Source organism: Triticum aestivum, chromosome 1D, assembly GCF_018294505.1.
Source record: "Triticum aestivum cultivar Chinese Spring chromosome 1D, IWGSC CS RefSeq v2.1, whole genome shotgun sequence".
Taxonomy (NCBI): Eukaryota; Viridiplantae; Streptophyta; class Magnoliopsida; order Poales; family Poaceae; genus Triticum; species Triticum aestivum.
The window spans coordinates 83851110-83876754 of NC_057796.1; the positions used below are offsets into that span (position 1 = coordinate 83851110).

Below are 25645 nucleotides of genomic sequence, written 5' to 3' on the forward strand. Positions count from 1 at the left end.
GAAATTTTGAATTTATATCATTCCATTTTTTATTCCGTTCTTCCAACCAAACAACGGAATGGAACCAACCCGTTCCGCTCTTTTGCTCCTACCAAACACAGGAATGGAACGGACCCATTCCTTTGGAATGGAACCATTCCATTCCATGACAGTTGGTTCCCCAACCAAACACACGTCGCGAGGGGGATCATGCATGAGATCCCAGAGAATCTGCCTGTAGCCTGAAAATCGTGGCTCACTACAAACAAAATACTGAAATGTAAGGCAATGAACAAAGAAATGATGCCTTTAACACACACACACACACTCTCTCTCTCTCTCTCTCTCTCTCTGTTTCATAACTATTGTACTCCTCTTGAGAAACAGGTTATAATCTACACTATCAATCTAGTAACCGACTAGTTGCGAACCTTAAAGGACTACTCCATGGAGCTAACGTACCTTGATGCTCTTCATGGTGCTTCCCATATAATTGGTCATATATCAGGAACTTGAAAGTTGTCTCCGCGACCATATGGGATCTCTCAGATACTTTAGTCAGGACAAGTTTAAGAGTAACATATTCATTCTGGTCGCCACTCTTTCTGTCCCTTGGGTTCAGCATCAGGTACCTGCAAATCAAGTCAAGATAAAGTAAAGAATGAATTTTGTTCCTGATATGGATGCATCAAGCTATCGAATAGCACAAAAAAGTAGTAATTTGTACCAGTTAAGCCCCTTGATCACAAACACACTGGAGTTGGTCCATCCTTCATCCTTATCGAGAAGCGAGGAGAAACCATCGATCCTCCATTTGAAGGTTGTCCCCGACCCATTGGAACCCTTGCCTACAAAACAACGATTCTTGCATCGGTAACAGCATCAAAGACCACAATATATAACAGCATCGTGCTTGATCCATTAAATTAGTGCAGTTTTGTCAATTTGTGTGAAGTACTATTTGCTCTTCTCGCTCTCTACACAACCAGTTGCGCCGGCACCCCATGTCACGTTCGACTCTTCTAAGTATTCAAGAAAAATGTACTATATGTTATTGGGAATTTCAAAGCATCTGTATGATGGTTACTTTAACTGAACAGGAGGTGAAAGAAAAGGATGAACACCTTTTTTTTGCATGCCATAATACATTTCGTTTGTCTTTCAGTTAAATAATTCAACTCCTCTTTTCTGAGTTTTGTGAAACGATCTGAACCCTGTTTATAAGATGAACCATCTAGACTAGTTCAAGTAAGAAGCAAAACAAATGCTCAAAATAAACCCTTACATCCACCAGTAACAACAATGCTCAAACGAATTATTATGACAAGTTGCCCAGTAAGAAGCAAAAGGAAGCTAGCTCAAAAGAAACCCTTACTGCAGGCGCCAGTAACACAGGAGTTGCCCATAGCTCTTGCACTTGGTCTCTCCAGGAATCCTCTGCAATCGAAATCAATCACCATCTCATAAATCAACATATATACGCTCCGCTAAGAACATACAGAGTTGTGGTAAATTAGAAACAAATGAACATGATAATCTCGAAAGGCACTGCAGATCTCAACCAAATATCTTCCGCCAAAAAGGGAAATGAAGATCAAGAGCTCCACAAACGTAGAAAATTGTAATCAAGAAAAAAAGCACGTGGCCAAGAACTTGCTTCGGAAAACCACAACCCATGAGCAAGTAATCATAATAATAAGCCCACCAAAAGAAGACGGCAAGTTCGTCCCTTCACTTCTCTTCTCCCCACCTCACAGTATAAAATTAGATCTGTGCACATCAGAGGCAAAAGATCAAGATGACATTCTAAGGCGGCTGCTCAACAAGCGGATTGTCTGGCACTTGAGGCTGAGCCCTTGACGTCGTTAGCGATCCGGCCCGAAGGGGAGACAGCAACAGGGGTTGCTGCTCCTCCCTCGCCTCGCTGCGGCAAGGTGAGGCGCGTGGCCAAGGCGATCACCTCAAGGGGGTGCGCCTGCGCAACCGCGTCATCTAGATGCGTGCGCTCCTTTGGAACATTCGTGGCTTCGGTCACGCGGGTCGGTGCATCCAACTCAAAGAATATATTAGGAAAGAAGCCATTGATATCGTAGGTCTTCAGGAAACGATTAGATCAGAGTTTAGACACCACGATATCCTAGCCATAGATCCCCTAGAGCGCTTTGTTTGGCACCATAAGCCGGCGATGGGCCATTCGGGCGGTATGCTGCTCGGTTTCTGCAGCGCCACGTTCGAGGTGCTGACCTGGGAGGTCGGCACCTTCTTCATTGCTGCTAACATCCGCGTGCGAGCGTCGCTACGCGAGCTGGTGATCGTGCAAGTCTATGGACCAACAGATCACTCACGCTCGGCCGAGTTCTTGGGAGAACTTGAAGCCAAGGTGAGGGAGATTTCGGCAGCTCAAATCCCGTTAATGGTGGGAGGTGACTTTAACCTGATCCGTTCGGGTGGAAATAAAAACAACGACAATATCAATTGGCCAAGGGTGGCCATGTTCAACAATGCTATTGCATCTATGGCACTTAGGGAAGTGGCCAGGGGCAAGGTATACTTGGACTAACAAGCAACTAGCCCCGGTGCGATCCGTCCTGGACCGTGTTTTCATGTCTCCGGACTGGGAGGTGGTGTTTCCGTTATGTTCGCTCCTTGCTGAAACAAGGATCGGATCGGACCATGTTCCCCTCATCTGATCTTCAGGGGAAGATAGGATTCGCCGCAGCACACGTTTCTTCTTCGAAACCGCGTGGTTTGAGGTTCCTGATTTCGACACCATCTTTAGGGAGAGATGGTTGCGAAGCGTCCAACTCGCAGGCCGGCAACGCGGCCCTATGGAGTTCTGGATCGCTGTCGCAGGTCACCTCCGCGCAAGCCTAAAGGGATGGGGTGCGAACCAGGGGTGTGCTGACAAGGTCCTCAGGGAGAGGTTACTTGATGAAATAACACTGCTAGACAATCAAGCGGACACACGTCCTTTCTCAGAGCAAGAATGGGCGCATCGATACGCCTTGGAAGGGCAAGTCGAAGCTCTGCTGCGATCTGAGGAGGAATACTGGAGGCGTAGGGGAGGCCTCAAGTGGACGCTCAAAGGAGATGCGAATACTCAGTATTTCCACGCGTACGCGAACGGCAGGCGCAGGAAATGCTCAATTCTTAGGTTGCAGACGGAGCAGGGGCTTCTTCTACAACAATCGGAGATTACCCAACATATCTACGACTTCTTCATAAGTCTGATGGGGACCGACGAGGCGCAACACGCACGTCTGAACGCGGACGTGTGGCTCCCGTCCCAAAAGGTCCTCCATAGCGAGAACGAAGAGTTGGGGCTCGCGTTTCTCCCTAAGGAGATTGACGACGCTCTCCTGAGCATGAGAGCAGACACGGCTCCGGGGCCGGACGGGTGGCCGGTGGCGATGTTTAAGCATGTTTGGCCATTGCTGCACGATCCCATATACGAGGTCTGTAACGGCTTCATGCGTGGCTTTGTGGACATTGCTAGGTTAAACTACGGCGTACTCTCGCTGATCCCAAAAATGCCTGGGGCGGATAACATTCGCCAGTACAGACCCATCGCGCTGATCAACGTTCCGTTTAAAATCTGCGCCAAAGGTTGCGCCACGCGGCTCTCGCCGATCGCCCATCGCACCATTAGTCGCTCTCAATCGGCGTTCATACGTGGTAGAAACATTTTGGAGGGGCCGCTAGCTCTGCAAGAGTCCCTCCACGAGCTTAAGCGCACGCATGAACCTGCGATCCTCCTTAAATTAGACTTCGAGAAGGCCTATGACCGCGTTAATTGGGACTTCCTCAGGCAGATCCTCACCAGTCGAGGTGTTTCGCCCTTATGGGTGCACCGAGTCATGCAATTGGTCTCGGGGGGCCAAACTGCGGTATCGGTGAATGGAGAAGTAGGGCACTTCCTCAGGAACAAGCGTGGTTTACGCCAAGGCGATCCCATGTCGCCGCTCTTGTTCAACTTTGTCGCCGTTGCGTTGGCGGCTATGCCGCGGAAAGCAACGAAGGCAGGACACATAAAAGGGGTGTTGGGACACCTCATCCCAGGGGGATTTCACACTTGCAATACGCGGACGATACGCTATTGTTGTTCCAACCCGACCTCCATAGTGTGGCTACGGTCAAAGCCTTGCTGATTAGCTTCGAGCTCATGTCAGGGCTTAAAATCAACTTCCACAAGTGTGAAGTGATGCCCATGGGCATGGAGGCGGCCGAAGGTAGACGTATTGCGGACTTGCTCAATTGCAAACTTGGCAATATGCCGTTTACCTACCTCGGTCTCCCGTTGGATGCCAAACGCATCAAGATCGACGGGTGGGCTTCGCTCTGGACCAAGGTGGGAAAGCGAGTCTGCCCGTGGAGGGGGAAGTACCTATCCTCTGCAGCTAGGTTGGTGCTCACGAACGCGAGCCTCTCCTCGCTACCGCAATTTGCTATGGGTCTGTTCCTCCTGGCGGAAGGGGTTCACGCCAAGATGGACACACCGCGGTCCCGTTTCTTTTGGGAAGGCTCGGGACCAAAACGCAAGTATCACATGGTGAAGTGGGTTGCGGTGTGCCGTCCCAAGGACCTGGGAGGGCTAGGGGCACAAATACCAGAATCCAGAACATTGCTCTCATGTGTAAATGGATTTGGAAGCTCTCGCAGGGAGCGACGGGTCTGTGGGTAGACCTGCTGCGTGCCAAGTACTTCCCGATCGGGAATTTTTTCGAGGGTGTGACGAGGGGATCTCCTTTCTGGAACGACCTCCAAGCGGTCCGGCCGGCTTTCGCTCTGGGAGCCAAGTTCTCCATTGGTAACGGTCGTTCGGTCCGTTTCTGGCTCGACCACTGGGTGGGATCCCAACCCCTTTGGTCTGATTTCCAGAACCTCTATGCCTTGGCTGTAAACCCGGAGCAAACAGTTGCCATGGCTCTGGCCTCTTCCCCGCCGGCGTTACATTTTCGGAGAGAGTTAACGAGAGCAGAACAAGCTCACTTAACAGAACTGCTTGATTGCATTGCGCCGGTTTCGCTGTCGTCGACCGAGGACACGGTCACCTGGGCCCTCACCCCGTCGGGCAAGTTTTCAGTCAAGTCTCTTTACCGTAAGCTGTGCCAGGGACCTTCCTTCCAGGTGCCAAATGGCTTGTGGAGCGCGCGCCTTCCGCTTAAGATTAAGGTCTTTTTCTGGCAACTGTTCCGTAATAGACTGCCCACTTCGGCAAACGTCGCCAAACGCAATGGGCCGTCGACCGGCCTGTGTGCGATATGTAACGTCATGGAGGATGCGACCCATGTATTCTTCCGCTGTCCGCTGGCACGTTTTTCTTGGAGCGCCGTTCGTGCAGCGGCCAACACCTCCTGGGACCCCCGGTCCGCGTCCGACCTCGCTACCATAGTAGCCTCGGTTCACGGTGGCAACAACCGGGTGCTCTGGAGTTGCATCGGCGCCTTGACCTGGGCCGTCTGGCTCACTAGGAACAAGCTCGTAATCGAGGGTATCTTCCCATCTCACCCTGCTAACATAATTTACAAATGCAATCTCCTTCTGCAGCAGTGGAGTCCGTTGGCGAAGCGCAAGGATACTGAAAAACTGAAGCATGCCCAAGATCGTCTTCGCCAGATCTACGTTTTGGCTAGGGAGCCATCAGCCACTTCTGCGTCGTGAAGTGGCCCTTTTGTCTCGCGAGCGAGCCTGCGTGCTCTATGCTCAGCCTCCGGGCCTGTACTGCATTGCTGCGTGTGCCTGTTGGCCCGGCCTAATCTCTTGTGCCTACGCGTCGTCGTGGCCTGAGCCTCCGTGCTCGTGTTCGAGGTCCAAACTTTGTCTGTTACGCTGCCTATGTTGTGGGCTTTATTAATTTAAAGCCGAACGCTCCTAGCGTCTATGTTTTAAAAAAAAGGCAGCGAAGGTCTCAACCAAAATAATTGTTGGTGAACGATGAAGGCTGAAAAAGAAGATCAGGACAGAGCTCCACAAACGAAGCAGGATGAAAAGAAAAAGGAGCGCCTCAATCTTGATCTGTAAAAAAATACCCTATAAAGAAACATAGGAGCTTGCATTGGAAAACCCCAAACTGTCCACCACTGATGAACGATTGCAGGCTCTCCCCCCTTTCATTTTCTTTCTTCTCCCCAGCTCACAGTAACCACAATCGCACCAGAATCGCGCTTAATTCGTGGAAGAGATGAAAGGGGCGGGAGTGGGGTGGGGGTAGGGGGCGGGGGTGGAGCGTACCTCGCAGACGCGGTGCTGTCCTCCTGCCAGACGCGGTTGTGAGCCTGAGCTCTGAGCAGCACAACAAGGAGGGTTTTATGGAGGTGGATGGGGCTCGACCGCTCGCCCTGCTCACTGGGTCTGATTGGGTGGAGCCACTTGGGGAGAGGCTAGTTTGGTGCACAAGGGTTAAACATAATAAAACCAATACTCCCTCTGATCCACATCAATTGACGCACAATTGACGCACATTTAATAAGTACAATTTTATACTAAAGCTTTGTACTAAAGTTGTACTAAGTGCGCGTCAGTTAATTTGGATATGAGGAAGTAATAAAAATTCATAGTAAATTGATTTCAATCGACCGACCCGGGTCCAATGGAATTTCAACCGGCTCTTATGAGCTTAAGATCTAATGTAACTATTTTTTGGGGGTTGTAGTTGAAATTTATATGTAGTCGAGAGACGTAAAGTTGACTGGTTTCTTTCAGGAAAAAAATGTGCAGTCATCCTCCTTCCTATTGAGGGCGCTTATGATTTATCTTCAAAGTACCTTCGAGGACGCTAAAGTAGGTCCTATTGATATCTTGTTTACCATTTTTGGCTATCATTATGCATAACATTGAATCCAGAACATATCTTGTTTCAGGCCAAGGGGAATTTCAACCGGCTTTTGCGAGCTCACGATTTAACGTAAAATGGTGTTTGGATTGTTTTTAGAGGAAAAAGGCTCACGCCCCTGGCTTCACTCTCATATAATGAAACCAAAGTAGTTTACACCAGATGCTTGTCGTTAGGTAAACAAACAAAACCCTTACAAATTACTTTTTTCATCTCATAATATAAGACGTTTTTGAAACCTAACGTATAAGTAGTTTACAAAAGCATCTTATACTATAGGACGAAGAGAGTACAACACAAACACGAACTGAACCTCAGTTGTTGTTGCGAGTGCCCAACAGATTCACCTCCATAGATGAAGCCGAGGGAGGGCACTTGGCCCGGGCTGGTGTCATCACCGGCCAAGCAACTTGAGGATCGCGAGGTAACTGCTCTAGCTAGACATCCACACACCCAAAGCAAACGATCATTGCTTACCCTAGAGAGCAGCGCCCCCACTGACTCAGGAAGGAGGCGATGCATCTCCCGATTACCTGCTGCTGCTGGTCTTGGGGCTGTGGGTGAAATTTACACTTGGCGTGTAGTGGAGAGATGGGTGAAATTTACACTCGGCAATGATCCTTTTCACTAGAATGAGATTGAAAGTTGGCCTTGAACAATGGTCCGTATGTATAGAATTTGCTTGACTGCTTGGGTGGGATGCGTGTAGCAGTGGAGAGACGCGTACCGCGTGCACGCTGCGCAACCACTGCCACCATGCATTCCTGGTGTTCGTTTCGTGTAAGTAGGCAGTATCCGTTTTGGGCATGCTGGCTACTTCAGGAACGCCACAGCCCCTTGCGTGTCGACCTCCCTGTGGTGTGGTGCGCTGCGCAGTTGACCGGGGCTAACGCAAAATTAGATCTGCAGTTTTTAGAAGAAAAAATATGACCGGACAGGGGCTGGCTCGGGGCCGCGGGCGTGCACGGAGAGCGTGGTCGCTTTCACGCCCTGGCTACGCCTGTCGTCTCCTCGGGCTCACATGCTCGACCAGCGCCACCAGTCGGCTCCATCGTGCGCATATGATTATTATCATAAATAAAAGTCATGTGGTATAACAAAAAAAATGTTTGAAAAGCTAAGTATTTTATATTTTTTGATTTGAAAACATAAGGAAATATTTTTATCTACAATTATAAAAAATGCATCGGCTGCTAGATGTTTAAAACTTGTCTATTACTTGATCCGTTAGAGTGCAATCATGATTACATATTGGTAGTGACCTATATATCTATCTTCTTGTTCATTTACATAAATTATGATATGATCATATGCAACGGCCTGAGATCGGGTGCCGCCTCCCTTTCTCCGGACCCTAGCTGTCTAGACCATCCTCTCTCTCCCTTACTAGTCTCGTCGCTGCTGGAGGGTCCCCTTGGCAAAGCCTAGGCCGGCCCCAAGGAAGGTGGCGGCGGGCCACCTGTTTTCCCCTATCGCGGTGCGATGATGCGCGAGTGTGCGGCGTGTGTGTGGGGTGGGTGTGCGGTGCGACCGTGGCGAGGTCAGGCTCACAGCGCTGGTGTGGTCTGGAAGTCGGCTCCCGCCCATTGGTCTGGATCTGACGGACTTCTCCCCTGATATGTGGCCTTGGGTGTGGGCAACCAGGGAGGGGATCGATCGGTGGTTGTTGACCTACGGATCTGGTGGCGGCCTGCTCGTCAGCGTGACGGTAGGCCGAACAGATTGACCAGGGGATGACACACGTGGGATTTGGGCCCTGGTTCCCGGATCTGACGGTCATAGTGGCGGTTAACGTTCTTGCGATGATACTGGCTAGCGTGGCAGTGGGTTGTAACGTCCAAGATGCAGTCCTAGTCCCAACAAAGACTTTGCTATCTTCGCGGGGCAAGCACATTTTGGTCGCCCCAAGATATGACTTCATAACATACAGGCAGGGTCATAAGTTGGCAAATAGGATGGACATCACAACAAATATAACCAAAAGAGATGAAGAGACAAATAAGTGTGACAATAGGGCAAATATATGCCAACACATAAATATTTCATCAATCAGAGGTCAACACGACCCAAAATTACATCATTCATGGTAGCGAAAGAATCACATATCTCAGTACGGTCAAGAACCAAGTTTGCTAACAGGCAAGAGAAACAAGCAAAACATCCACCCTACAGTCCCAGACTGGCAACCGGAATCCCAAGCCAGTGACCGTCATGATCCTAACTGTCGTGGAATTGTCACGGCAGATGTCCTCGAGCTAGGACTTGGTCGTGGAGCCATCGCAACTGGGAAGCTTGAAGGGGTTAATATGGGACAAGGAACACGAGGGTTTATACTGGTTCGGCCCCTTACGGTGAAGGTAAAAGCCTACGTCCAGTTTGAGGTGGTATTGATTAGGGTTACGATCACCAGGGAGCTAAACTGCTATGCCCGGCTCTCGATGAGATTGTTCTTGTCCCTAAACCGCTGCCGGGTCGTCCCTTTATATAGGGAGGCTGACGCCCAGCAGCCCTTAGAGTCCTGGTCCGGCTCATAAGAGTGTCCGGCTCGGACTCTCAACTATACTTGCCTTACACTACAAGTTCTACCATAATAATGATTGTAACCACGGGCTTTAAGCCATATCCGGGTCTTAGCCCATCTCTGGCCCATCGTCTTCAAGCTTGGCTCCGGGCTTCTGGCAACGACCATACGAGTAACCCGGCCCCTCCTGGCGGGTGACTCTAAGGTCTATATCCTCAACATTAGGCCCCAGATTGATTTGAGCCGGCTCATGTCAATCTTCAACTCTGCCGACAGAAAAAATCTCCGGCTTACCATTCATGTGAAGGCCATAACCCGGCGTGACGTCATCCTCTGGACTCCGGATAATCCGCCGTGATGTCATCTTCCATTAAGCCCGTTTTTTACTCCACCAGATCCGCAACGGATCTTTGCTTTTACTGCCATTCCGAAAATCGAGGCGTCGTGGGGGGGGGGGAGATAACCACGCCGTGGTCTCCTTGAATCTCGCGCCCACTTATGACCTTGCCTTATAAATAGGCCGGCCCGACGGGCTCTTCTCACGCTCCCTTCTTCCTCCTCGCGCTGCTGCCTTTCTCACTGAGCTCGCACTCCGCCGCCGTCGTCTCGCCTCCGGTCTTCGTCAACCTTGGCCGCTGCATCACCCTGACTCGGACCAGATAAACGGCGGCGACTCCCGCACCTCTTCAGCTCCGGTAAGTTCTCACCACCCCGTAGAGTAGATCTGCAGTAGGGTTTCTCCACGTTCTTCGTGTTCGTCACCATTGCCCGCAAGTTCGGTAGTTCCCCTAGTTACTGCTCCTGCTTGATGTTAGTCCTGCATAGAACTAGTGCGGTGGTTGTTTAAGATCCATTTCACACGCAAGTAGCCTTCCTTGAACTGCATAAGAACTCTGTTTGAATCCAAGGACTCCCTCACTGCTGTTTCTAGGTCTAGAAATTTTTTCTTTTTCCCGACCATTTTGATCCAAAAAAGTTACTGTAATATGTGAAACCTGTTTTACCACACTTAGTAAAAACTGCAACCATTGAATCTTGGCAGCTTACAATTCCGGTTTAAAGAAACCACGCGACGTAGAATCTTCCGGCTTAAAGGAAACCATGCTTCGTAGAATCCTCCGGCTTAAATAACCCACTGTATTTGAGTATATACCATTAGTCCCCTTCATAAGCCGCCACCTTAGTTTTGAACTGTAGATCTCCGGCTTATAATTAACCCGGACATTTTTCCTTTTTGTCATAGACTGCCAACTTTCACCATGCCTCCCAAGGCCCCCATCACTTGCAACTGGATGAGGTCCAACGTCACCGACGAGACCCTAGCCAATTTTGTTAAGTCCGGATATCTGCCTAAGAAAGAAGTCATGTCCTACCGTGCCCCTGACCCGTCAGAAGAGAGACCACAACCAAGGGACGGGGAGGTAGTGATCTTCGCAGATCATATGAGCCGGGGTTTCGCACCGCCCGGCTCAAAGTTTTTTAGAGACGTGCTCAACTTCTTCGACTTGCGGCCTCAAGATATAGGACCCAACTCCGTATCCAACATCTGCAATTTTCAAGTCTTCTGCGAGGTTTACCTTGGAGAAGAGCCAAGTCTGCTGCTCTTCAGAGAGCTGTTTTACTTAAACCGCCAGAATGAGTGTGCCAATGGGCCAAGTCTGGAGTTAGGTGGCATCTCCATCCAGCGGCGTAGGGACTGTCTTTTCCCTTACGCAGAGCCGCCGAGCCACCCAAAGGATTGGAACATGACTTGGTTCTACTGCCAAGATACATCCCCGGCTGACGAAAGCCCGCTGCCCGGCTTTCGCCCAACACGTCTGGAGCCGACTCACCCACTGTCGGACAAGCTTACTCCAGCGGAGCGCCAGCCTCTGCTTCCTACTATCAACAAAATCAAGGCCCTCCTGGGCAACGGTCTGAACAGAATCGACCTGGTCCGGGTCTGGATCTCATGGCGGGTGATCCCATTGAGCCGCCGCCCCGGCTTAATGTGTGAGTACACAGGGCGAAAGGATGACCCGCAGAGACACAGCCGCAACGATCTTCCAGAAGACGTTGCAGAGGAAGAGACCAAGGCTCTTTTAAACGAGAGCCTGGCAGACTGCGGAAGGACCGGGTTAGCCCCCTTCTGCAAGACCAATCCAGCCCCAGCGGTAAGCCGCTGACTTTAACTTTTTATCTTCTTCTGCCTATAACCTTCATCTGAACCGTTTTAAGAATTCATCCTTGTATTTTTTAGGCTGATGATAAGTTCTGGCGGGTCAAGTATGACCATGAGGCGGCCAAGAAGGCCAGGAAGGCGAAGAAAGCCACCAAGAAAGCCGCCCCTCGCAAAAAAGGAAGAAGACCTACTGCTTCGGAGCTGATGCAATTAAGCGACAGCTCCGAGTCAGAGGTAACCCGTAAGCCTTTAAATTCTTGCCATATTTGTTGTTTGTTGCTGTCCGCCTTATCAACACTTGCTCATTGACAGGATGACACCGGCGCCAGTAACCCGGTGGTTGAAGAGGTAATGTCACTTTCCTCCGACTCGGAGCCCTTGCCACAGCTGAAAGTCCGAAGGGTAACCCGGAAAGTAAGCTTTTCACATCCTTTAGCTCATCAAGACCCTCAATTTCTTTTGAAGCGACAGGTTCACGAAAGCCGGTGTCACACCCGGACCAACAAGGACACCGACCTCTCCGCCGGGTTACCTGACGCAACAAGGAAGCGCCGAACCGAGGTTTTTTCCCACTTGTACCCTTTTCACCCGTTGGCGGGTGTTATCCGTCAGCCACTCAACTCTTCTGACTCCAATTACCAGGAGACCTCCCCCTCTTCGGGTGACTCCATGCAGTCAAATCTGCCGGCTTTCAAGACCGCGCCCGGGTAACAACAATCATCTTATGTTGTTCGGATCTTTATTCATATTCTTTGTACCAACCTTTGTTGTTCTTTCAGTGCCCAGGCAAAGCTCACCAAGAGGGTGAAGAAAACCAAGTCGGCCGGAGTGCCGGATCTGCCTGAGCCGGCGGTGACAGTCCAAGAACCGCCAGCTGCCTCCACCCCCGAAGCCACCACTCCAATGGACACAGCACCTGAAGCCACTGCCCCAACTACCAAGGCAACGACCGAAGCTTCGGTTAACCCGGTGGCCTCCGGCTCAGCCCCACCAGCAGACGACCCGGACGTGGTAATCACCTGGACGGAGTTTGTTGAGCCGGGGAGACCGACCGTGTTGGCCAAGTGCTCCGCTAAGGGGGAGTTGCTGCAGCCCCACCGGGCGAATCTAGACCTCTCCAACTACAGCAACCTGAGCATTGGAGAGCTCGTCTCTGGCTACATCAGCCAAGTACACAAGAGCCGGGACGCCGAGGTCGCCATGGTAAACCAGATCCAGCAAAAATCTGAGGTATCCTTCTGCTATCTTCTTACTTACTGCATAGTTACCTTTTCCATGCTAGCCCCCAAGTCGACGACTTATGATTTGAATATGTTGTAGACTTAGGTTCCGGCTTACTCAATTGAGCCGGCAGTATGTAGATAGATACGTTCAATATGCATTAGCCCCTAAGTGCCAAGTGTCTTTGCTTGGAAAGTGCTTGGGACTTATATAGTAACTGCTCATGTCATAACCCGGAAATTTATACAGGCTGTGGGCAAGAAGCTAGAGGCGGACCTTGCGGACCTCAAGAGCCGGCTGAAGATGCAGGAGATGGAGACCCGGAAGGCAAACGCCAAGTTTGTATCCAGCATTGCCACGCAAGAAAAGTTAAAGACCGAGTTTGATGCTGAGAGAAAAGCCTGGGCTGAAGAGAAGGTCGCACTGGTGACCCGGGCGGAACAGGCGGAGAAGGCTCTCTCTGAGAAGACCGCCGAGCTCTCCGGCCTAAAGCGCCAGGTTTCCCAAATGGTGGCCGCCATCTTCGGTAAGTCGCCTCACCGGCTTTCATCCATGTTAGAATGTTTACATCTCATGATTCATCCTTGTCGCCGGCTTATCTGATTCTGTTAAACAGGTCCCAGAAGTGCCAACCTCAACCAGAGCATGGTCACCAAGCTAAAGGCCGTGTACACCCTGGTGGAGCAGCTCTACACCGGGTCACAGCGCGCCTTAGCTGTGGTGGCCCTATCCAACGAGGTGCCGACTCACCTGGCAGAAGTCCTGCGCCGGCTCGCCGTTCTGCCTCAGCGGATCCAAGAGCTGCGACGGGCCTCTGCGAGAGCCGGAGCGATCGCCGCGCTGAGCCGGGCCAAGGCTTTCCTGCCGGAGTTAGACCCGGCAGACATCACCCTGGGTTATCCAAGCCTGAAGGAAGACGGCTCATCTTTCGATCAGAAAGACTTCGCAGCGTGCGTGAAGGCTGTGCGCCCGGTGGCCACTCTTATCGGGAACGACACGGATCTGACCAAGTACCAGTCGGGTTATGATGCGGAGAATCAGAGGATTCCAACCCCTCGCTATGAAGCCCTCAACCTGATCCCTCCGGCTCGTCAGCACACCTTCGCCCCGGAGATTGACCCGGCCGGGTTAATTGACGAGGAAGCCCAATTCGAAGCTCTCAGCGGCATCGACTGGAAGTCATCAACCTTCCAGGTGTTGGGATCAGCCGGAGGAGAAGACATGAACGAGCCGGAGACTTCAACTCAGCGGGCATCGTGACTTGGCTGGCGGTCTACCAAACAATGTTCCACCCGTCTTAGACTTGATGAATTTTTGTAATAGAATAGGTGCAACAGTTTATTTCTGCCGTGCCATCGTGCACGTATTGAATGCGAAAGTCCTTTGAAGTTGTCTCTTTGATATTTTCTCCGGGTTATAATCATCCCTTTGTTTTTCTCAACCTAAAAGAGGTGCCTTTAAATAACCTGCATAGAAAGGCAAATCACAAGTCTCAAGGCAGCTTACCGCCCTGAGAATCAGGTGTTTTGGATAGATAACCCGGAATATGAATCAAAAAAGACTGGTCCTCAATTATATCCTTAACACAGCCGTAATAATACACTTAGCGGCCTGTAAGCATACTTCCGGTTTAGATAACCCGGGTAACAAGGTTGGTATCTTAACTCCGATTTACCCGTCGTAATGACACCCATGGCATTCAACGAACACTGTAAACCAAAGTTAAGCCGGTAAAGTGAGACCCGGCCGTACACACCTTGACATAATCAGAGTAAACTTATGATAAAGCAGAGGAACTTTAGGGGCTTCCGGTTCGAATACGACCAGAGACCCGGCCCAAAAGGGTTTAAGCTAAGATTCGGATATGATCATATAGCCCCCAGTGGGTGTGGTGATGCCAATCAAAAGGGTACCGACAGCTATGTTCTCTTTGGTTCGAATACGACCCATGTTTGAACAGGAAGCCCCCAAGTGATTTTAAGAATTGTTTAGCGACGCTGATTCGAATACGATCCACGTCGGTTCTCAGAGGGGTTAAACTATGATTCAAATATGACCAAAGATAACCTCCCAATGAGCTCGGCACATTGCCAATCAAATGGGTATCGACAGCTATGTTCTCTTTGGTTCGAATACGACCCATGTTTGAACAGGAAGCCCCCAAGTGACTTTACTGCTTACGGCTAGATTCGAATACGATCATAAACCGGATCCTCCTTTAAGTCATCATGTAAACAACACGTGCATATTTGGGGGAGAAAAAAGGACAGAGGTCCTGCTTTATTGCTTATCATAATATATACATGGCTGAGAGAAATATGTACACCACGAGAGCCGGTGGCTCAAGTGTAGTAAGGCCGAAGCTGAGCTATGTTCCACGGCCGACGGGTCTCTTCCTCCGACTTACGTGAATCTTTGTGCTCCCGAATGTCAATGAGGTAATATGACCCGTTGTGCAAGTTCTTGCTGACCACAAAGGGCCCTTCCCAAGGTGGGGATAACTTGTGTGCATCTGTTTGATCCTGGATGAGCCGGAGCACAAGGTCGCCTTCCTGGAAGACCCGGGATTTGACCCGGCGGCTATGATAACGGCGCAGGTCTTGTTGGTAAATCGCTGAACGGGCTGCTGCCACATCACGCTGTTCGTCCAACAAGTCGAGAGCATCTTGACGCGCCTGTTCATTATCCGTCTCAACGTAAGCCGCCACGCGAGGTGAGTCGTGACGGATGTCACTAGGAAGGACTGCTTCTGCTCCATAGACCATGAAGAAAGGCGTGAAGCCTGTAGACCTGTTAGGAGTAGTGTTGATACTCCATAAGACGGAGGGCAACTCCTCCACCCAACAACCCAGCGTCCGCTGCAAAGGGACCAAAAGCCGGGGCTTGATGCCCTTCAGAATCTCCTGATTAGCTCTCTCAGCTTGACCATTGGATTGAGGATGAGCCACTGAGGAAACATCAAGTCGGATATGCTCTCTTTGACAAAACTCTTCCATGGCGCCTTTGGAAAGATTGGTGCCATTGTCAGTTATAATGCTGTGCGGAAAGCCAAAGCGGAGAATCACCTTTTTCATAAATTGAACCGCCGTGGCTGCATCGCACTTGCTAACTGGCTCAGCTTCCACCCACTTTGTGAATTTATCAACTGCCACCAAGAGGTGGGTCTTCTTATCCTTGGACCTTTTAAAAGGCCCAACCATATCAAGCCCCCAGACCGCAAAGGGCCAAGTGATTGGGATCATCCTCAGTTCTTGAGCCGGCACGTGAGCCCATCGTGAAAACCTCTGGCAACCATCACATTTGCTGACCAAGTCCTCTGCATCAGCATGAGCCGTCAGCCAATAAAAACCATGACGGAAAGCCTTGGCCACAAGGGACTTTGAGCCGGCATGATGGCCACAATCCCCTTCATGAATTTCACGCAAGATTTCTTGACCCTCCTCAGGGGAGACACAACGCTGAAATGCTCCCGTGACACTGCGATGATGCAATTCGCCATCGATAACGATCATTGACTTAGCCCGCCGGGTTATTTGCCTGGCCAAAGTTTCATCCTCAGGCAACTCTCCCCGGGTTATATAAGCCAGATATGGCATTGTCCAATCTGGTATGACATGAAGAGCCGCCGCCAGTCGTGCCTCCGGGTCAGGGATAGCCAAGTCTTCCTCTGTAGGCAACTTAACTAAAGGGTTATACAGGACGTCCAGGAAAGTGTTAGGCGGCACCGGCTTTCGCTGAGAGCCCAGCCGGCTTAGAGCATTAGCCGCCTCGTTCTTCCTGCGATCAATGTGCTCCACTTGGTAGCCCTGAAAGTGCCCAGCAATGGCATCAACCTCGCGGCGATAAGCCGCCATGAGAGGATCCTTAGAATCCCACTTGCCTGATACTTGTTGAGCCACCAAGTCTGAGTCACCAAAGCACCTTACCCGGCTCAAGCTCATCTCCTTGGCCATCCGAAGACCGTGGAGCAAGGCCTCGTACTCAGCCGCATTGTTAGTGCAAGGGAACATCAAATGTAGCACATAATGGAACTTGTCACCCTTAGGGGACGCCAATACAACGCCAGCCCCCGAGCCCTCCAACTGCCTGGACCCATCGAAGTGAATGGTCCAATATGTGTTATCTGGCTTTTGTTCAGGCACTTGTGACTCTGTCCAATCATTGATGAAATCCACCAAGGCCTGAGATTTAACCGCAGTGCGTGGCACATATTTGAGACCATGAGGACCAAGTTCTATAGCCCACTTAGCAATTCTCCCTGTGGCTTCTCTGTTTTGGATGATATCACCAAGGGGGGCAGAGCTGACCACAATGATGGGATGACCCTGAAAGTAATGCTTAAGTTTCCGGCTCGCCATGAACACACCATACACAAGCTTCTGCCAATGCGGGTATCGCTGCTTGGACTCAATGAGCACTTCGCTGACATAATAAACCGGCCGCTGAACCGGATGCTCCTTACCCTCCTCCTTGCGCTCCACCACAATAGCCACACTGACGGCTCGTGCGCTTGCCGCCACATACAGCAGTAAGGGCTCTTTATCAACCGAGCAGCAAGGACTGGGGGCTCTGCCAGCTGCTTCTTCAAATCCTCAAAGGCGGTATTGGCTGCATCATTCCAGACGAAGTTATCAGTTTTCTTCATCAACTGATATAAGGGCATGGCCTTCTCACCCAAACGGCTTATGAACCGGCTTAAAGCAGCAATGCGACCGACCAAACGCTGAACGTCATTGATACACGCCGGCTTAGCCAGGGAGGTGATGGCCTTGATCTTCTCCGGGTTAGCCTCAATGCCTCTGTCAGAAACCAAGAAGCCCAAGAGTTTGCCTGCAGGAACACCAAAAACACACTTGGCCGGGTTAAGCATCATCTTATAGACCCGGAGATTATCAAAGGTTTCCCTCAAATCATCTATCAGAGTTTCCTCTTTGATGGACTTAACCACAATATCGTCCACGTAAGCGTGAACATTGCGCCCGATCTGTTTATGAAGACAGTTCTGTACACAACGCTGGTAAGTCGCCTGTGCACACTTGAGTCCAAAGGCATAGACACATAGCAGAAGGCTCCAAAGGGAGTGATGAACGCCGTCTTCTCCTGGTCCTTAACTACCATCTTAATCTGATGATAACCGGAATAAGCATCCAAGAAACTTAAACGTGCACAACCTGCCGTAGCATCAATGATTTGATCAATACGGGGGAGGGCAAAAGGACCAGCCGGACACGCCTTATTCAAGTCCGTGTAGTCCACACACATCCGCCAGGTGCCGTTCTTCTTGAGCACGAGCACCGGGTTAGCCAACCACTCTGGGTGAAAAAACTTCAACGATAAACCCGGCCGCCAAGAGCCGGGCTACTTCTTCACCAATAGCTTTCCGCCTTTCCTCATTAAACCGCCGAAGGAACTGTCTGACCGGCTTAAATTCGGATCAACATTGAGAGTATGCTCAGCGAGTTCTCTAGGTACACCTGGCATGTCAGAAGGTTTCCACGTGAAGATGTCCCTATTCTCACGGATGAACTCGTTGAGCGCGCTTTCCTATTTTGGATCCAGATTTGCACTGATGCTAAACTGCTGAGATGAGTCACCTGGAACAAAATCAACAAGTTTAGTCTCATCAGCTGACTTAAATTTCATTGCCGGCTCTTGTTCTGTGGTTGGCTTTTTCAGAGAGGTCATATCTGTTGGGTCAACATTGTCTTTGTAAAACTTCAACTCCTCTGTAGCACACACAGATTCTGCATAAGCCGCGTCGCCTTCCTCACACTCCAGAGCCACTTTCCGGCTGCCATTTACCGTAATAGTCCCATTGTGACCCGGCATTTTGAGCTGTAAGTACACATAACACGGCCGTGCCATGAACTTGGCGTAAGCCGGCCGTCCAAATATAGCATGGTATGGACTTCTTATCTTGACCACCTCAAAGGTCAATTTCTCCACCCTGTAGTTGTTCTCATCACCAAAGGCCACTTCCAATTCGATCTTGCCAACTGGATAAGCCGACTTACCAGGTACGACACCATGGAAGATGGTGTTTGACTGGCTGAGGTTCTTATCAACCAACCCCATACGGCGAAAGGTCTCATAATAGAGGATGTTGATGCTGCTGCCTCCATCCATGAGCACCTTTGTGAACTTATATCCTCCCACTTGAGGAGCCACCACTAAGGCCAAGTGGCCCGGGTTATCCACCCGGGGAGGGTGATCCTCCCTACTCCACACTATAGGCTGCTCAGACCACCGCAAGTAGCGTGGGACCGCCGGCTCAACCGCATTCACAGCCCTCTTGTGAAGCTTCTGATCTCGCTTGCACAAACTAGTGGTAAACACATGATACTGTCCACCGCTAAGCTGCTTTGGATTGGTCTGATAACCCCCCTGCTGCTGTTGATGACCCTGGCCAGACTGTTGATTAAAGCCCCCTTGACCACTCTGAGGACCAGAATTTGAGCCGCCCCCCGGGCCATGAAAGCCGCCGGCGCCTGAGCCGCCGCCCGGGCCATTGTAGTTTTTAAAGGCTTTCATGATTGCACAATCCTTCCATAGATGAGTCGCTGGCTTCTCTCTAGAGCCATGCCTTGGACAAGGTTCATTCAACAGCTGCTCCAGCGTCGGACCTGACCCGCCGCCGCGGGGAGGGGTCTCCCCTTGCGTCGCTGGTTATTACCTTGTGAGCTGGCGTTGGCTACAAACTCTAGGCTGCCATCGGCCTTGCGCTTGCCTCCTCCTTGGTTCCCCGGGTTATGCTGGGGACCCTTGCCATTGCCATTCTTCTTTCCCTTCCCTGCCCTTTCATCATCTGAAGGGGGATCCTTGGTACCATCAGAATCGGCGTACTTGACAAGAGCCGCCATTAGCGTGCCCATGTCACTGCAGTCGCGCTTAAGCCGCCCGAGTTTCATCTTCAGGGGCACGAAGCAACAATTCTGTTCCAACATTAAGACTGCAGAGCCGGCATCCATCTTATCTGATGAATGTATGATCTCCTTGACCCGGCAAACCCAATGAGTCGTGGATTCACCCTCCTGCTGCTTACAGTTAGTCAAATCCACAATTGACATAGACTGCCTACAGGTATCCTTGAAGTTTTGGATGAACCGGGCTTTCAGCTCAGCCCAAGATCCGATGGAGTTCGGTGGTAGCCCTTTCAACCAAGTGCGGGCAGTCCCATCCAACATCAAGGTGAAGTACTTAGCCACGGCCAGTAGCTCCATGGCCATCTCATAATTCTCGATCCAGGCTGCAGGCTGTAAGTCAGCTGTGTAGTTAGGCACCTTCCTAGGGCCCTTGAAGTCCTTAGGTAGACGTTCATTACGGATAGCTGGCACCAAACAAGGGACACCCCCGGTCCTGGTAGGGATACCCACATCAACGGAAGTCGTCGGATAAGCCGGGGGGGGGGGTCTGGTAAGCCGTCAATTGAGGCACTTGCTCCGCCTCTTGCCGCGCTTTGTCCTGCTCTGCTGCATAAAAGGCTCCATTATGAGCCGGACCATGGCCAGGGGGCGGGTCATGGCGTCGGACGTTACTTGAGCCGGTTGCTGAGACCATGTGCCGGCTGTAACTCGGGCTCTGCCCCGGACGAGGGGTCGAGTGGATCCTATCCCGGCTGTAGGAGTACGCCTCCTGCTGTGCCAGTGCCGTCTGCAGGAGTTCCCTGACCCGGCGGGTCTCAATAGCCGTCGGAGAGTCGCCGTCAACTGGTAGAGCCGCCAGCCGTGCTGCCGCAGCGACCATGTTCTCCAGCGGGTTATTATAATGACCCGGGGGTATTGGCACGTACAGAGGCGGGGCAGGGGGCACCTGGGGAGGCCCCATCACTCGTGGCTGAATAAGGGGTCCAGACCCAGGCGCTATGATCCCTGGCGGGTTACTGGACCCTGCACCTGGCGTGTTGAAGAGGTTGCGTGGATCGTAAACCGGAGGGAGTCGAGATTGGGCCTTTTGATGCCTCCTTCTCAGGACCTCATTGGCCGCGTTTTGATCCATCGTGAGTTGGAAAGATTGCGCCTGGACCAGCTGAGTTTGGGCATCGAGAGCCGCCCTCTCCGCAGCCAGCCTGATCCCTTCCACTGCAAGATCCTCTTTAGCTTTTATCAGATCCAATTTTAACTGTGCCACCTCCGCATCATGCTGAGCTTGATTCGCCGGGTCAACCGTGGTGGTTAACAGGGCCGTCATCTTGTCCGTGAGATCCATTAGCACCTGAGCCGGAGAAGGCACCGGGTTTCCCGCTCCAGCAGCGGGGTTCTGAACAGGCTGCGCACCGGCCATAAAGACTCCAACCTGACTTGGCGGCTCAAACGGGTCCGGAATACTGTCACCATCGGAACAGCCCATGAGCCTGCCATCTTGAAGTTGGTACAACGAGTTTGACTCATCGGTGGCTGACTCGCCGTCAGAGCCGGCGGCCGCCTCATCACCAGACCCAGATGGATCAGAGGCCCCTCCATGGATGCATCCCACAAAAGCGCGCCTTAAGGCAGGCCGGGCCCGGGCGGGTCGTGTGCGCTGAGCCGTTTCAACGAGATCGGCGCAGAGATCCGGCTCGGGGCCCGGCTCACCAATCTTGCCAATGAAAGCATGAATTTCGCCGAAGGGGACCCGGTACCCGTACTCAATTGAGCCGGCGTCGGGGCCCCAGTTTGCATCGTCGATGTAGAGCTTGCCGCGATGACTCTTGGTCATCCGGCCCACGGCGTATCCCTTGAGCCCTTCGAAGCTGCCCTTCAAGAACTCAAATCCACCGTGCGCTGGCCCCACGGTGGGCGCCAACTGTCGTGGAATTGTCACGGCAGATGTCCTCGAGCTAGGACTTAGTCGTGGAGCCATCGCAACTGGGAAGCTTGAAGGGGTTAATATGGGACAAGGAACACGAGGGTTTATACTGGTTCGGCCCCTTACGGTGAAGGTAAAAGCCTACTTCCAGTTTGAGGTGGTATTGATTAGGGTTACGATCACCAGGGAGCTAAACTGCTATGCCCGGCTCTCAATGAGATTGTTCTTGTCCCTAAACCGCTGCCGGGTCGTCCCTTTATATAGGGAGGCTGACGCCCAGCAGCCCTTAGAGTCCTGGTCCGGCTCATAAGAGTGTCCGGCTCGGACTCTCAACTATACTTGCCTTACACTACAAGTTCTACCATAATAATGATTGTAACCACGGGCTTTAAGCCATATCCGGGTCTTAGCCCATCTCTAGCCCATCGTCTTCAAGCTTGGCTCCGGGCTTCTGGCAACGACCATACGAGTAACCCGGCCCCTCCTGGCGGGTGACTCTAAGGTCTATATCCTCAACACTAACCGAAAGTCATGAAGCACTTGTTGAGCTCATTATCATAGTGGAACCGGTAGTTGAGGACATCATCTAAACCTGCACATGTCTCATCGTCACCGGCATCTAGAGTTGTTGTGGTATTTGTGAGCCTTTTGGACTCAGCAAGTACATTACCAAGGGTACTAAGACTAACAACACTTTTGGGTATGATGTGGTTAAGTGGCGAGGTTGCAACAGGCAGCTAAGCAGTGTAAACCAATTATTCCTACGTATACTAGAATAAGATGAGATCAACCTACAAAAAAAGGGGTCGCAAACTAGTTGATCAAGAAGTGATCCTAAACACCTGCCAATGAATCATTCATAACATCACTTTGTTCTCTTCTTGCTTGTATACCCACAAGAAGAGACAGTCACGGCAATCACACACTTGAGCAAGTTTTTATTATTAGTTGAAGTTGCGTACGTCTTGCATTATAAATTTCAAAGTCATCTGTAACCATGGACACGGCTTTCCGAAAGATTTAACCTGCAGAGGTGCTTCCAACTTCCCATTACAAGTTCCGCATGCATAGCCTATTCCTCCAAGTTCAGGGCCTATGAGAACCAACATGTAAATATGATACGTTCCAGGAATTCAGAAATAAGAAGTTCCTCTAGCTAAAGTCAAACTAATCCAGAATACTGTTGGGAAACGTTGCATGGAAAACAAAATATTTCTACGCACACGCAAAGATATATCCATGGAGATGCATAGCAACGAGGGGGAGAGTGTGTCTACGTACCCTCGTAGACCGTAAGTGGAAGCGTTTAACAACGCAGTTGATGTAGTCGAACTTCTTCGTGCTCTAACCGATCAAGTACCGAACGCACGGCACCTCCGCGTTCTGCACACGTTTAGCTCGGTGACGACATCTGCATTCTTGATCCAGCAAGACAGCGAGGTAGTAGATGAGTTCCGGCAGCACAACGGCATGGTGACGGTGATGGTGATGCGATCTATGCAGGGCTTCGCCTAAGCACTACGAAAATATGATCGAGGGCGTAGACGGTGGACTGGGGCGCCGGGCAGGGCTAAGACAATGGTGTGTGCTATTGTGGCGCCCCTTCCCTCATATATATAGGCGGGGGAGGAGAGGCAGCCCCTAGGGCGCCACAAGTGGCCGGCGGCTGCCCTAGGACACCTGCCTAGCCGCGCCCCCTTTCCTTATTTGAACATGAGGGGGAAAGGAAAAGGGAGACGACTGTCAAATCGTGGGTTCCGACAAACCCTTAAGGTTCGAACACGGTGGTGCGCACGAAGAACTCTCTCTCCCTAGCTTGCTCGCACAATGATCTCAAGGCCTAGCTCGACAAACCCAAAGAACAAGAGACACGAGGGTTTATACTGGTTCGGGCCACCGTTGTGGTGTAATACCCTACTCCAGTGTGGTGTGGCAGATTGCCTCGTAGGCTGAGGATGGACAAGTACAAGGTATGAACAGCCTCCTGAGGAGAGGTGTTTTTGAGCTCGATGAGCTGGTGAGGTGGCCTTGGAAGAATGGATCCAATCCAAGATGAGATGAGATACCTCCTATGGTGGTGGCTAGTCCTATTTATAGAGGCCCTGGTCCTCTTCCCAAATGTAGGCAGGAAGGGATCCCACAACGGCCAATTTCGAAGGGAGACAACTAGTACAAGCTATCCTGACAAAAGGTGGTCTTCGCCTGCCAAAGGCTCTGGTGGTGATGTAGATGTGGGCTCCACGATGACCTCCGTCCTGCCGTCCTGCTGGTCTTGGTATCGTTACACCGATATGGAAACCCTTGCCTGATGCCTCGAGACTCCTCGCATGCGCGTGCCTCTTTAGCACCAAAGAGAAAACTGGTACACTGCGCCCGCTAGCGCTCGCCTGGCCTTGGTCGTCATGGCTCATGTCACATGAACCTCATGAGGTGCCCCTTGCATTGATATCTCCGCTCCTTGGGAGTCAGCCTAGTGAGGCTGCGCCCGAGGAGGTCTTGGTGTCGTCTGCCTCGCGAGGTTTGGCCCCTCGCGAGGGTCTTGGGTGGTTGCTGCTGAAGATGGGCCGTACCAGGCCGTTGGTGGAGCCACGTCATGGGCCGCAGGCAGGCAGGTCTGGGTACCCCCGTTCCCAGGACGCCGACAGTAGCCCCCGGGCCCAAGGCGCGCTCGGACTTGGCTTCGAGGCGAAGCCAAAGAGCAAGTGCGGAGCGCTGCGGGCCCCAACCGCTTGCGGCCTCGATTGACGCGTGGCGATTGACGGGACGTGGGCATCTCCGCTTCCCCGCACTGCCTCGGCAACCGTCCTCACCTGACAAAAGGCTGGCACGCGCTGCAGAGCCTTCATTACATTCCTTCGTCTTGCTCCAGATCCTCTTTCTCCTTCTCGCCCCGAGAGACTCCGGATCCACACGAACCCCTCTCCGATCCTGCAGCCAATGGCATCCGACAAGGCGAAGGCCGCACACTCGCCTTCCTGGTATGAGCCGGCCTTGAGCACGCCTAATGTCTCGGAGAAGAACCCCGCCGCCACGCTCCTGCTGACGGCGGACAGCAGCATTGAGGGGGGAAATACCATGCTCCGGGCTAGCTCCGCCGAGCCGTAGCCCTTAGGCAGTACCTTCTATCCCTTCTTTATTAATAGCGTCGTCGCATGGCTGGTCCCCCTTTCTCCGACTTCTTCTACGCCGTCCTCAGCCACTACAAGCTGCAAGCCCTTCATCTCCATCCCAACTCCACCCTCCTCTTGTCGATCTTCGCCTTCTATTGCGAGGCATTTGTGGGGGTGCTGCCGTCCGTGGCGTTGCTTCGCCACTTCTTCTACCTCCGGCTCAAGGAGGTCCATTGCTCGGGGTGCGCCAATTTTGTCGCACCTAACGGGACCAACGCAATCTCGGAGGCTGGGAAAAAGGCCCAGGGCTTCAGGAGCGAGTGGGTCCTCATGAACGCCAAGTGCTCCCACCCTCGGTTGGTGCTGCTGACGGAGATGCCCTCGCCTCACGTCCGGTGGCTTCACGCGAAGCTCACGGATCCCCAGGCGAGGCAGGTGCTGGAGAAGATGACTGCCGACCTGAAGCCTGACGACCCGAAGGAGGAGAAGCTGACGGGGGCCATGATCATCAAGGAATTCCTGACGCAGCACATAGCCCCGCTCTAGGCACGCTCGTGCCCCTTGTCGAAGCTCGAGGACGAGGGGGACGACCTCCTTCTGCGCCCGGATGCCTTGTCGAATGAGGATCTGGGCAAGGCCCTCCATCTTCTGGTCGGGGATGATCAGGGGTATCCGCCGGACACCCATCTTCCCTTGTACCGCCGCCCGGATGGGGCGAAGGTGGCCGCCGCCATGCTTGTCTTCGATGGGCGCGGGCTTGTGCCGCCAGCGCCCTCCAAGGCCCCGGAGGTGGCGGCCCCGGTACTAGTGTCCTCTGGCGATTCCGGCGAGGAGGAGAGGCCTGACTCGGAGGCGACCCGGGAGGGGGAGGGAGAGACTTCTCCTCTCGCGACAGATCTCCTCCGCGCCCTCCCCGATGATGACGAGGCCAGCGACCATCCGGTGAGGGAGTCCCAGGCCCATGCTAGGGTCACCACGAGGTTCAGGGGCACTTCCCCGAAGAAGTCATTGGCTGGGGTCCCGACGAAAAGCAGATC

The 25645-nt window shown here is 52.0% G+C and overlaps 1 protein-coding gene across 1 annotated transcript; it reads right to left on the reverse strand.

The window, feature by feature from the left end:
• Positions 1-298: 298 nt before the first annotated feature.
• On the reverse strand, positions 299-24557 carry LOC123157984 (uncharacterized). Its single transcript, XM_044576142.1, has 5 exons — positions 24309-24557; positions 6211-6359; positions 1355-1416; positions 707-827; positions 299-611 (listed from the first exon to the last, which is right to left on the reverse strand). The coding sequence occupies exons 1-5, from the start codon at positions 24555-24557 to the stop codon at positions 383-385; spliced, it is 810 nt and encodes a 269-aa protein (XP_044432077.1). The 3' UTR covers positions 299-382.
• Positions 24558-25645: the final 1088 nt, after the last annotated feature.

What these genes read in the sequence shown, in the direction of transcription:
- LOC123157984 (XM_044576142.1), bottom strand. Translation starts at nt 24,557, where the DNA reads ATGCTGCTGTCCGCCGTCAGCAGGAGCGTGGCGGCGGGGTTCTTCTCC. An exon ending in GCGTGCCAGCCTTTTGTCAG is followed by an intron (nt 6,360 to 24,308) that starts GTGAGGACGGTT and finishes GCACCAAACTAG; the next exon opens with CCTCTCCCCAAGTGGCTCCA. An exon ending in GACAGCACCGCGTCTGCGAG is followed by an intron (nt 1,417 to 6,210) that starts GTACGCTCCACC and finishes TTTCGATTGCAG; the next exon opens with AGGATTCCTGGAGAGACCAA.